The sequence below is a fragment of the Hyalella azteca genome, unplaced genomic scaffold (genome assembly GCF_000764305.2).
Source record: "Hyalella azteca isolate HAZT.00-mixed unplaced genomic scaffold, Hazt_2.0.2 contig2971, whole genome shotgun sequence".
Lineage (NCBI taxonomy): Eukaryota > Metazoa > Arthropoda > Malacostraca > Amphipoda > Hyalellidae > Hyalella > Hyalella azteca.
This window is the reverse complement of record NW_025933227.1, coordinates 12,744-24,582: the sequence shown is the minus strand read 5'-3', so window position 1 is coordinate 24,582 and position 11,839 is coordinate 12,744. Positions and strand designations below refer to the sequence as shown.

At 37.1% G+C, this 11,839-nt stretch overlaps 2 protein-coding genes across 2 annotated transcripts; both read left to right on the top strand.

The window, feature by feature from the left end:
* Nucleotides 1-2,534: 2,534 nt before the first annotated feature.
* LOC108674499 lies at nucleotides 2,535-5,957 on the top strand. Its single transcript, XM_018162457.2, has 4 exons — nucleotides 2,535-2,643; nucleotides 3,626-3,714; nucleotides 4,420-4,544; nucleotides 5,625-5,957. The coding sequence occupies exons 1-4, from the start codon at nucleotides 2,535-2,537 to the stop codon at nucleotides 5,881-5,883; spliced, it is 582 nt and encodes a 193-aa protein (XP_018017946.1). The 3' UTR covers nucleotides 5,884-5,957.
* Nucleotides 5,958-6,249: 292 nt separating this feature from the next.
* LOC108674498 lies at nucleotides 6,250-8,445 on the top strand. The gene is made up of 4 exons (XM_018162455.2): nucleotides 6,250-6,365; nucleotides 6,893-7,143; nucleotides 7,962-8,088; nucleotides 8,289-8,445. The coding sequence occupies exons 1-4, from the start codon at nucleotides 6,315-6,317 to the stop codon at nucleotides 8,409-8,411; spliced, it is 552 nt and encodes a 183-aa protein (XP_018017944.1). The 5' UTR covers nucleotides 6,250-6,314; the 3' UTR covers nucleotides 8,412-8,445.
* The last annotated feature ends 3,394 nt before the right edge of the window (nucleotides 8,446-11,839 follow it).

Genomic DNA, 11,839 nt, shown 5'->3' with positions numbered 1-11,839 from the left:
TTAAATTTATTTTGCAGAGGACGATTTGCTCTACGGTGGCCATCGTGAATACTGAACCCCACCATTGGCTTGTGCTGCTGTGATACCATGAGTGGAGCTGATGGCGTCATTTCGTACAAAAAAAATTTAGATGTTTTCTAGTTTTACGTTCCAAATGATCTTTCATTTTTAGAAATTTTGAGGCTATGGCTACGGATTCATAAAGGAGAAATTCAGTTTGATTATTTATAGTTCAAGCCCGCCTCTTGGTACATGCCTCTGAACGGCTCATGTAATTCAATATTCGTTCAGTTTTTTTTTTCGTTTCAGTAGACTTTCTTTTGTTCTACTTCGACCAAAAATTAACGCTGGTCTTCCAAGATATTACCTATACGCTGTCCAACCTTTGGTTCTATGCCATGACTTAATCTTGGATCGTCGTTGAGAGCTGCACTATTTTCTGTCACGCGAGTAATACTCGAGACCTGGCAATCTCTGTGTTTTAACCATATTAATATGATTTTTTCTTCAGTGGAAATCTCTTTTTTTGCCTCAGTGGAAATCTCTTAACTATAAGGTGTTGCAGGGTTTACTTTGAAGTATGAATTTTTGCAGCATTGTTTAGATGGCACAAATGGACCTTATTTTCCATTTCTTGTATTCTTTTTGAATTTTCCATCTTTGTAGCATTAAAATGATTGCTTCTGATAAATTGATCTCTTTACATGGATAAATCAGTTAGAAGTTTTCGATTGATTTACTCAATTTGGGGTTGACATCGTGCTGCTTCTTGTCAGCTGAAATTTGTCACTATCTCTGCATTTTCAATTTGAACATGAAACTAGTTAACTGTCGATTTAGGAGATCGGTTAACTTGCTTTACTGTTTAGAAATTGCACTCCAAACTGCCAAGTTATTTATTCCTGTTTAATTGATCTGCTCCTGCTTTATTTATATCCACAAACCAAAACTTCCGTAGAAAAAAATGGAAAAGGATATTTTTCTGCGAAGACCCCACAGCTACTCGTTATGCTGGAAAAAGGATATAATTTTGTACCTACCATCTAATGTATTGAACATCGTTCCTGCTTAGGTTCACACCGCCACTACTTGAATTTTCGGTTAACCACTTACAAAGGAAATTTGAGCGTTTCAGTCAGGTTTTGTTGACTCTCCAGTGCTCACGTGTTCCGAGTAGCTGAGTAAGTTCTGCCAAGATGTAGAGGTCAAGATGACACTGGCATTTCTTGGTGCAATTTTGAGCTTTCATGTTTACGCACTTAATTAAATCAATGTTTTTGTATTGAAGAAATAAAGAGTATTTTAATTTTATTTTTTATCCTTGAAATTCATATGCTGAGTACTGAGAGAGAATCTAATAGAATAGAAGTGTCGGCATTGCTGGAACAGCCCCATGGCCTGCTGCCGATTCTTGAACTTTTCGTGACTTGATTCACAGAGGATCCGGCCTTTGGAACCCGATCTTTCCATAACTGACGATTGATTGAGATAGCTGCTAGACTTATTGCCTCCGTAAGTTGCTAGGTATTTTAAGACTGAACATATGCTCCTGCATAGTCGTCTAGTCTGTTCTTGAAGGCGTTCATACTCGGAGCGTCAACGATGCTATCAGGGAAACTGCTCCACATGTTGGTGACTCGAAGCTAGAAGAAATGTTGTCGCATGGATGTATTACAACGCAGTTTTTTTAGTTAATAGCCGTGGTCCCTGGTGTTGGTTCTCGTTTCAAATTCTAGTAATTCTTCTGGGACCTTGTATAAGCCATGACTTGTGTCATGTGTGCTTCAATGAGGTCCCCGCGCAGACTTCGATAACTGAGGCTTGGAAGCTTCATAATCTTTACTTTTTCCTCTTAGGACTTGCCTTAAAAGCCCGGAATTAACCTTGTTGCGCGTCTTTGAACACTATTAAATTTTTGTCCTTTTCATGTGTCGGTCTAATGAAGTTAAATGAACTAAACTGGGCCAGCAAAATGATTAGCAAACTGAACATGAGCAAAGACCAAAATGAATAACAAAGGTCTTGAAAGTCAGGGCTTTGCTGTTGTGGCAGTCTTCAGGCCAGGGTCTGAAAATGTCCGTGAACCGGATCATTGAAAACAAGCATTGGGTGATCTTTCCAGGGCCCAGAAGTGGAGGGGACTGAACAGGCAATATACAGTGGTTCCAAACGCCCAGAATATGTTTCACATTGGCTGCTCTACAAAGATGCAGAGACAGGGAAATTTTAAATCTATCCAAAAAATAAACCCGTGAAAAATATGAATACACAATGGCAATAATCTTCCTAATGCCAAACTGTAACAATTTGGAGGCTCGATAGTTGATTTACAATTGAAATAATTTGATCCCACAACTTACACTCCTTTACTTATTATGGAAAATTAAAAACATACCTAATCGAATCTTACAACAAACTGAAGATACATAATTATACCTAGCCATGGTTGAATTTCATGAAAGCTGGCATCTCTATGGCGTGGTCGTAGTCAGCACTGCGAACATAAGGGTAATAAAACATATAGTAATTCCGACATGTTTCTTACATGCATAGAAAATTTGTCAGCACCGGCATCAGGAGAGGCTGCTGGTGGCGCTGACGGTTCTGGAGCGTCCAGCTCGAAGCAACACATCAGGCTTGGGGGTTCGTTTGTAGGAGTATAGTGAGGGATGGTTACCATAGTAGAGTGCACCCTATCTGCACGATTTAACTGCTCCTCTATATGGCTGATGTCTGGCAGTGTGTTGTCTATGATAGTGTTGATTGGTGGAATTGAGAGTGCATGTTTTATGAGTTGTGCTCAGTCTTTGGCGGGGGTAAGGAGTTGAGTATTGTGAGAAAGTAGTTGTAATGTATGGAGTGTGAGCTATTTGCCTTGGTGTAGGTGGTAAATGCTGAAAGTGATGGCAGTGGACGAGGAGTTTGTAGACTGCTGTCGCTGATGCAAGGAATTTGGTGCCCTTCATACATAGGTGTTCTTTCAGAAGGAGGACTTTGGTTTCTGCGTGGACATGGCTGGATGGTGTGGTTTGGGTGCTGCCAAGTGCAATTTTGAGTGCTGTGAAATAATGGCACAGGCTGGACTGTCATCATCTGGCATTGAGCATATATATTGTTTGTACACTGGTGTGAGGTTTTCTTTGTTCTATCCAAATGTTAATCCTGTGAGGGCTTTAACTGTGTTTAGCCTAGGTCTGCTATCTATTAAATTTAATCATGATGAATTACTGGCACTTTTATATTTTAAAGGTAAAATTTTGATGTAATTTCCTGCATTTTCATGAATTAAATACAGAAGAGTATAACTGAATATTCAATTTGGTTGAAAGTTTTTTTATCTGTACATAAAATACTACCATGTAACTTTAGCATTGTTTTTAAACTATAACCAACAAAAGTTACATTGCAAAACATCCTTACTGGTGTATTTGTTATTCAACCAAATTGTATTGCAGTTACTGAAAATAAACCTTTTTTTCTGGATGAAGCTGCTGTTTTAAAAGTAGGAGATAAATGTTAGAATATCATTCATTATTAATAAATATTGTACCAGTACAAGTTAGTTTGTTCCTCTCAATTCTGCTATAGATTAGCTATCAATTAATTTATTTCCCTCATTGAGCAGGTCAACTGAGACTTTGGGGTTATAAATTTCCTGACCTCACGTCTCAAATTGCACCCTTGACCATAGATATTGTGGATTTACCTCTATTGGTAAGTTAGCTCCTTAATGTTTAGCCTTTACTGCTGGTCTGTATTGGCCTTACTTTGTTTTAAACAGTAATCAATTTGTCTACTTCTATTGTATTATGAACGGCAAAAGATTTTGCAATTGTTATTTATCTTCTATTCCTAATTTATAGGATGCCTTGATTTTGTTTGTATTGTTCCTGTGATCAATCGTGCTATTCTGGCATTTATATTAGTTTGTCACGGAGTGTCAGTTTTGAAAGGTTACAGCTAACAATATGATATAATACATAAGCATTCTAGAAAAGCCTATTGTAGCTGTAGTTGACCATTATTTGTTTGACAGTTTCATGTTCATCACGAATGCTAAGATTTTGCAGAAAAATCTTGGAATGTGATTCTCTCCTCTTCACATATTTATTTAAATTTCTTTGGGGCCCAATGACTTTGGTCTCTAAATAATTGAGGTGGCTCTGTTTAATCTGTGTTTATGACCATAGTATTTTGTGCCAATGTCTACTGACTACCTATAAATAACTAACGTACCATATTATTCAACTGGTATGTAGTTCATAATTGGATTATTTTTCATACGTCAACTAATACAACTCTTTTTACTAACAATTACAACTGTAATCAATTTCTATTTGTTTTTTAGAGCATAAAAATGTTTTTGACAATGTTTTTATTTGAATCTTCATCTTTTGATTATTTGAAATTGTATATCAGGTTACCAAAGAAGAGATAGCAAAGAAGTTCCATATTGCACAAGACTACATCACCCTGAAGCGGAAGCGTGACAAGAAGTCTGCCTCTGCCATCATTGTTGCCCCCAGCTGGCGGGAAAGTGACAAGTGAGTTGAGAAAGCCTAATAAAACATTTGTATTTTTGATGTTGTGAAAAACTGCAGCAATTCTCACTTGCCTCTCTGTCCTGCTAAAACATTGGCATTATATTTTGGTTGGCTTACAAAGGTATGGCCTCAAATTATTAATTTTATGCTGAATGCTAAAAAAGGATACAGTATTTCCCAATTACCTTTTCTGATGCCATTACTAATTGATCTCGCTTGAGTTTGAAAGTAATGCCTTTTTCATTTCTGTCAGAATTCATGGCATCAATGAAAATGTTTGAGACATTTGTTACAATAGAAGAATTTTTTACTGTATTAGTGTAGGAAGACTTTAGATTAGGTTCACACCAGTAGTGGATTTCTGAGAAAATGGAGAGGCAGCAAGAGTTGGCTAGATGTCTCAAAAGGTGTTTAAGGTGCATTTTTTTCTGATGTGATGGCTGCAACATCTGCTCCAACTTGCTGTTATTTTCAGTTACATTTCCAAATGCATGGATTTTAAGGGTACCAAATTCATATTAGTGTATGTTTTGTCACTTTTTTGGTTCAGCCTACCTATAAAGCCCTTTATTTGCACCTCAATTTTCATTGGCTTCATTGCTGGCGCCACTGCCACATTACATGCTGGATGAAAACCTTCCTTTTCACTTGAATTGTTGTATTTAGTACCTTACGTTGTACCTCCTATAATATTTTATTAATGCATTGGAGTGTAACTACACATTTGCCTTATCTTAGTGATTCTGCAACATTTGGCTGATTATTATGATAAGGCAAATCTTCTATAATGCAAGGCAAATCTCCTTCTATAATATTATTTGGCTGATTATAATATCAATATCAATATTATAGAAGGTAGGTGAATTATGAGGTTGATAAAAATGAGTTTAAGGAAGAGATAGTTCTATTCTGAGAGCTAAGGGATTCTTTGTATTGATGCCCAAGATACTGATTACAAGGAGTTAAGATTATGTTTCAAGATGGCATTGAAAACATTTCTGGAAAATTTTTTCTTTCATTTTACTAGTTAAAAAGTTATTTTATTTTAATGTTTATTGCAAATAGGTACTTCTTTTTCAGACTTTTGGGTGATCACAATGCAGTGTTCTTTGGGAAGCATAAAGCATTTTTAAGACAATCCTATGACTCGGACGCATCACGACCCTCCTCAGAGCTCTACAAGCCTCATAAGCTGTCCAGTGAAAAGTTTGATTTGAGCCCGGCTAGCAGTGGACAGCCTACTCTTCATGTCCTCAATGATGACATCTTATTTCATATTCTAAAAAATTTTAATGTTCAAGAGAAACTGATGCTTGAAGCAGGTAAGTTGCATGAATGAAGCAGCTTATCAGCTCAGGCTGAATGGCAGCAGCTATTTTAATCGATCCATTTATTGTTATCATGTGAGTTAACTATAGTTGCTATTAAATTAAGTTAATACATTTACGTCATAAATATTTTATTTGTCTATGCTTATTCCAAGTCAGACCCATAAGCTACAATATTTAGTTACAAATTTCAGTTACAAAACCGTCTCTGATGTTCAGATTATTTTTATTTCATTCATGTTGCTCCATTAAATTGTTCTATGTATTTTTTTGTTAGAAACCTTGAATAAAGACTCGTTAAAAGATTGAAATAGTCTAGTTGAGTTCATGAACAAATGTTTTGCAAATAACCGAGAACACTTATTCAATTTTAGGTCAACTTGCTGTGAATTTGGAGGATTTGTGCCTGCAGTTCTCGCCAAAGAGAAGGCACTACACTCCCATGAAGACCATCTTCTCCCGCTGCACCAAACTCAGGACTTTTTGTCTTGAAGTGAGGATTGTGCGGCAGAGTTGTCAATGATGGTGCATTGTCCTCACCTGTGTACCATGCATGATTGTTTAACATTTGCACGTTATCAGCACCTATATACCAAGCAGGTCTGAGTTGTAATAAAGATGCATTGTCGGAATTTATCGACCTGTACATTGACGTAATCTTGATGATCAACTCTCACTTCTTGTGGTGATCATTCCCTGGTCGTTAGTTGCGCCAAAACTATTGCATATTTTTCCTGTGGTATTTTCCCTTCGTTTTGCGACCTGCAACTTCCAAATCTTAACGATTAGCTCAGAAAGTTTTTGATGTTTTTTTCTCGAGTGGGTGTTATGATCTGCTGACTGTTTTGGGTTTCTGTTTCAGAAGAGTATTTTAACTGTATTTTCTATATTATGATTTCGATAAAATGTTGAAGATAAATTTCGTTGGAAGTGTTCCAAAAATTTATTTGTTACGTTCGGGGAATACGACGAATTTGCTTGAGACCCTTCGAAGTGCCAATCAATGAATGGTTTTTCTAGGGCAGATTCGAGTCTGACGAATTGCTGCGAGACTTGCGGCAATGCAAATGTTTGGAAGTGTTGCGGCTGGGCAGAGTGGAGAATGTTAACTGTGCTCTTCTAATGAAGTTGACAACTTCTCTGAAAGAGCTGTCAATCCACAACGTTGAAACGTTAGAAAACTTTGGAACGAATGAAAGCCATGTGGACTTCGCATTCAACTCAAGCCTCACGACATTCCGCATGTTCAACCATGTCTTACTGCCACATCTGTAAGTCGAATAGCGCCTTACAGGTTACAGCAAAAACGGTTTGAAGGAAAAACATGTTACAGTGAAACTGGACTATAGGAGTAATGCTTTACTGGACTATAGGAGTAATGCTTTAAATGAAGGTAGTTAGCGGTTGGCATGGATGAAATTCTAATGGTTGATGCACCTCATGAGCGACTCAGATGAAGATCAAGCTTGCTCTTTTAACTGAATTTATTACGTGATGAGATAAATATTTGATCAAGCTTGATTTGCATGTAATCTTTATCTTTAAGTAGATGTATTCTCGTTAGAATGCATATTGGCAGTTTCTCTGATAACAAATCTTGAAGTATCTCATAAAGTGTTTGATTTGTAAAATGATGCAAATTTTTCTTTTAATTTTCATATCATTGCTGTGATGAATGACAGAAATGTGTGTGAAATGCAAATCACTACTAATGAAACCATGGCTCATTGAAGACCTTTTGAAGCCTTTATTAGTTTTGTTTAAAATCGCCTAAATGCGAGCATCATTTCTGAATTGACTTGAAAATGCTCCTAAAATATATTAGTTAATATTTCTTAAATTGTCCCTTGCGGTAAAGTTGAGTATTGTCGAATCGAGCTGTTTATTCTCGCGGATAAATCAGCACGAAAATTTTATTTGAAGGACCTTTCCTACAATGAACGTGCTTGCCTGAACATCATGAGTAAATATCTGACTTGCATCCAATAAGGATGAGACTGCCATGCGAATTCGAGTAATATTACATGTTGTATTTCTTGCATTAAGTCACTTGACTTTACGAGTGATATTTGCTATGCTTGGCGTGCAGGGAAATTTGGCTGGGGAAAACTCTGTTGTCATCCATGGCTCGCAAGTGTCCTGCGCTGACCCAACTCCAGCTTGATTGCTCCTGGTATTATGCGCCACCCAATTTCAAGCCATTCAATAACTTGAAGGTAGGAAAATTTACCTTGTTTCTAACCTGCAAAAATTCATTGTTGAAAATTTTGGCCAAGATTGCTGTCTGAGACGCGTGTGTTGAACCATGTGTGTTGAACCATCGTGTGTTGAACCATTCCGGTGCTGGTTGAATAAATTGTTACTCTGCCCTTTTGATGCTTCAATGGAGTGGCAAAACGGCTTTCTGTTGTTACAGGTGCTGCACTTCATTGCTTCGGACGGCGATAAAATCGAGTTTCTTCTGAAAAATGTTCTGCCTGACCTCGAGGATCTCTACATCGAGTTCTCAACAGAGAAAGTATATTATGTAAGCTGCTAGTCCAAGCGGGACTGAAATTTCATGTGAATTTGAGTCAAGGACCTTCACCTGTAAACCTCCTTCTTGATATTTTCTTTTCGCCATATTCACAATTGTTGCAAATTTCAGAGTTCTTAACTTCATGGTTTGCTATTAATTATTTAGCTTTTTGTTATGAAGCATGTTATTTTTGTTAGCTTGTTATTTAGCTTTTTGTTAGAATTTAGCTTTTTGTTATGATGTGATGTATGAATTCTTTCATATTGAAAGTATTTATTTGTCACAGGTTTACATTCAAAACCTGCTAGATGCTCAACATAACCTGTCTCTTATACACATCTAGATGTGTATAAGAGACAGGCTATACACAGGTCTTGTTCCCTGATTGTTAAACGTAAGTAGTGATGTCACTAATTTATTGTAAATATTTAAATATGTAAGTAGTGATGTCACTAATTTATTGTAAGTATTTAAATATGTAAGTAGTGATGCCACACAACTTATTATAAATATTTAAATATGTGTAATGAAGATCAAATTTAAAGTCGAATTTTATGTCTTCGGACTGTAATTCTANGTTGTCGCATGGATGTATTACAACGCAGTTTTTTTAGTTAATAGCCGTGGTCCCTGGTGTTGGTTCTCGTTTCAAATTCTAGTAATTCTTCTGGGACCTTGTATAAGCCATGACTTGTGTCATGTGTGCTTCAATGAGGTCCCCGCGCAGACTTCGATAACTGAGGCTTGGAAGCTTCATAATCTTTACTTTTTCCTCTTAGGACTTGCCTTAAAAGCCCGGAATTAACCTTGTTGCGCGTCTTTGAACATTATTAAATTTTTGTCCTTTTCATGTTTCGGTCTAATGAAGTTAAATGAACTAAACTGGGCCAGCAAAATGATTAGCAAACTGAACATGAGCAAAGACCAAAATGAATAACAAAGGTCTTGAAAGTCAGGGCTTTGCTGTTGTGGCAGTCTTCAGGCCAGGGTCTGAAAATGTCCGTGAACCGGATCATTGAAAACAAGCATTGGGTGATCTTTCCAGGGCCCAGAAGTGGAGGGGACTGAACAGGCAATATACAGTGGTTCCAAACGCCCAGAATATGTTTCACATTGGCTGCTCGACAAAGATGCAGAGACAGGGAAATTTTAAATCTATCCAAACAATTAACCCGTGAAAAATATGAACAATACGAACACGATGACAATAATCTTCCTAAGGCCAAACCGTAACACAAGTTGAAGACTTGATAGTTGATTTACTATTGAAATAATTTGATCCCACAGCTTACACTCATTTACTTATTACGGAAAATTAAAAACGTGCCTAATCGAATCTTATAACAAGCTGAAGATATAGAATTATACCTACCCATGGTTGAATTTCATGAGAGCTGGCAGCTCTATGGGGTGGTCGTCGTCAGCACTGCGTACATAAGGGTAATAAAACATATTAATTCCGACATGTTTCTTACATGCATAGAAAATTGACACAATCTCATAAAAAAACGCGGAGAAAAATATAACTTGGCAACTGAAAATAATAATGATCTTCACGCATAAAATCTACAAGCAACACCACAACTAACTTCCGTCATGCTCGTCATAAGTGACTAAAAGAAACCACGCGTGTAACAAGGCAGCGAAATACTTCAAGAAGACTAGAATTTTGCAGGAATTACGGGAAAAATTCTTCAAAGGATCAAATCATGAAGAAAGGGAAGACGAAAATGTATGTACTCTTAAAATAAGCAAATTAAATGTGCAAGTATTCGTTACACAACACTTGGTAATATAGTTGAAATATAAGAAGAATTTTTATAATTTGACTGAAAACGAGACCCAAAAGCTCGGAACAGATAAATCCCGGGAATGAAAGAAATCAGAGTTAGGTGATGCAATGGCAGGTTTATCGGAAGATTTACAAGATGTTGATAATAGTATTAGATTATCTCCACATCAGTCAGAAGACCCCCTCACCGTTTTTAGACAGCGTAAATACAGCGCTACTTATTACAGACGCAGAGTTTTCATAAATAAAAAATTTAACAAAGACATAAGCAAGAAGTTAATAAGAACGACCATTAAAATATATGCGGCAAAGCCAGAAAAGTTCGTTCCACAAACTTCGATGATTTTTTGCCGTACTTTCGTTTACCTCTGCATCCACTATCATGAAGGCTGCAGAAGTGAACAAAAGTGTTGCGAAGATTAATATGAAAAATGGAGCTAACATTCACCAGTTTCCTTGGCATTCAGAGGAAGAAAGATTTCTTGATTACGAAGCCACTTGACTTTAGCACAGCCTACAGCCTTTCTTTATCATTGCGATCACGAGATAAAATTGCTTAAACCTCGCTGAGTCAATTTGATTTCAACAAGATCTGCGATCTGCATGGTCTTACAACAATGAAATATGCATGTCAACCATATACATAAGAATGGATGGATTATGCCAAAAATATCATATATCACAGCAAAATTATCAACAGTCTATTAGACAGCTATCTTAATGCATCATATCGTCACCAATGACTTTCGGAGAGAACGCCATTTGTTTTTAAGCGCTACATAAGACACGGTCATTGATGACTGAATCAGACGTGTTGCCAGCACCATGTCCAGGACCGGAAGCTCGTCGCCTGGATTCCTGGGCCCATACTTTAAAAAAAATTAAGAAATCGTAAGTTCATCAGCCAATCATTGGTGGCCGTTCAAGCAAAATCCACCAATCATAGACAAGAAAACAGAGAGTAAGTACTTACGTTCACTTAGCGAGTTTTGAAAGTATGGCCCCTGACAATCAAAACAAAGTAAAGGCCTGGGACTGCTACGTCCGAAACAAATACTAAGGATACCAAAGGAGTGACCAGTAGCTGCGCCAGCGTTGCGGTAAATGGTGTAAGTAACACGACTAATCCAGTCACAAGTAGTCGAGCGATGCGTCAAGTTAATTGGCTTCTAATAGTAGTATTGCACACAAAATCTTTATAAAGAGACACAGCATTGCTGCGGTATAAAACACGTTACAACTCCCCACACTATCACACCCATCATGACAGCCAACCTGAACACAACCAAAAAGTCCATGAAGGAAATCAGATACTTAACTAGCTAGACAAATCGCACAATTACAGAGTGATCCACGAAAACTTCCTTATTTGAAAGCTCGAAAAAGAAGTAGTACAAAATTTCTATATAAATTTTATTGAAAAAGACATTACTTGAATTTTGTATCAATAATTTTAAAGATGACATCGGCCAAATGACGGCCCCATTGTCAATGCATTCAGTTAGTCGATTTTTGAAGTTGCGTTCAACTCGCCGATGCATTGACGGGTACGAGTATGTTGGCGATGGCTTGGCGTATGTTGTTCTTCAAATGATGCAGGGTCCTTGGACAGTCATTGTAAGCAATTGATTTAAGATTACCTCATAAAAAATTACAC

Bases quoted from the DNA above. Each gene is read 5' to 3' on its own strand.
- LOC108674499 (XM_018162457.2), top strand. From the start codon at position 2,535: ATGTTTCTTACATGCATAGAAAATTTGTCAGCACCGGCATCAGGAGAG. The intron at 2,644-3,625 runs GTTCGTTTGTAG...CTCATTGAGCAG, and splicing joins GCAACACATCAGGCTTGGGG to GTCAACTGAGACTTTGGGGT. The intron at 3,715-4,419 runs GTAAGTTAGCTC...ATTGTATATCAG, and splicing joins TTGTGGATTTACCTCTATTG to GTTACCAAAGAAGAGATAGC.
- LOC108674498 (XM_018162455.2), top strand. From the start codon at position 6,315: ATGAAGACCATCTTCTCCCGCTGCACCAAACTCAGGACTTTTTGTCTT. The intron at 6,366-6,892 runs GTGAGGATTGTG...TGGTTTTTCTAG, and splicing joins TCAGGACTTTTTGTCTTGAA to GGCAGATTCGAGTCTGACGA. The intron at 7,144-7,961 runs GTAAGTCGAATA...CTTGGCGTGCAG, and splicing joins CATGTCTTACTGCCACATCT to GGAAATTTGGCTGGGGAAAA.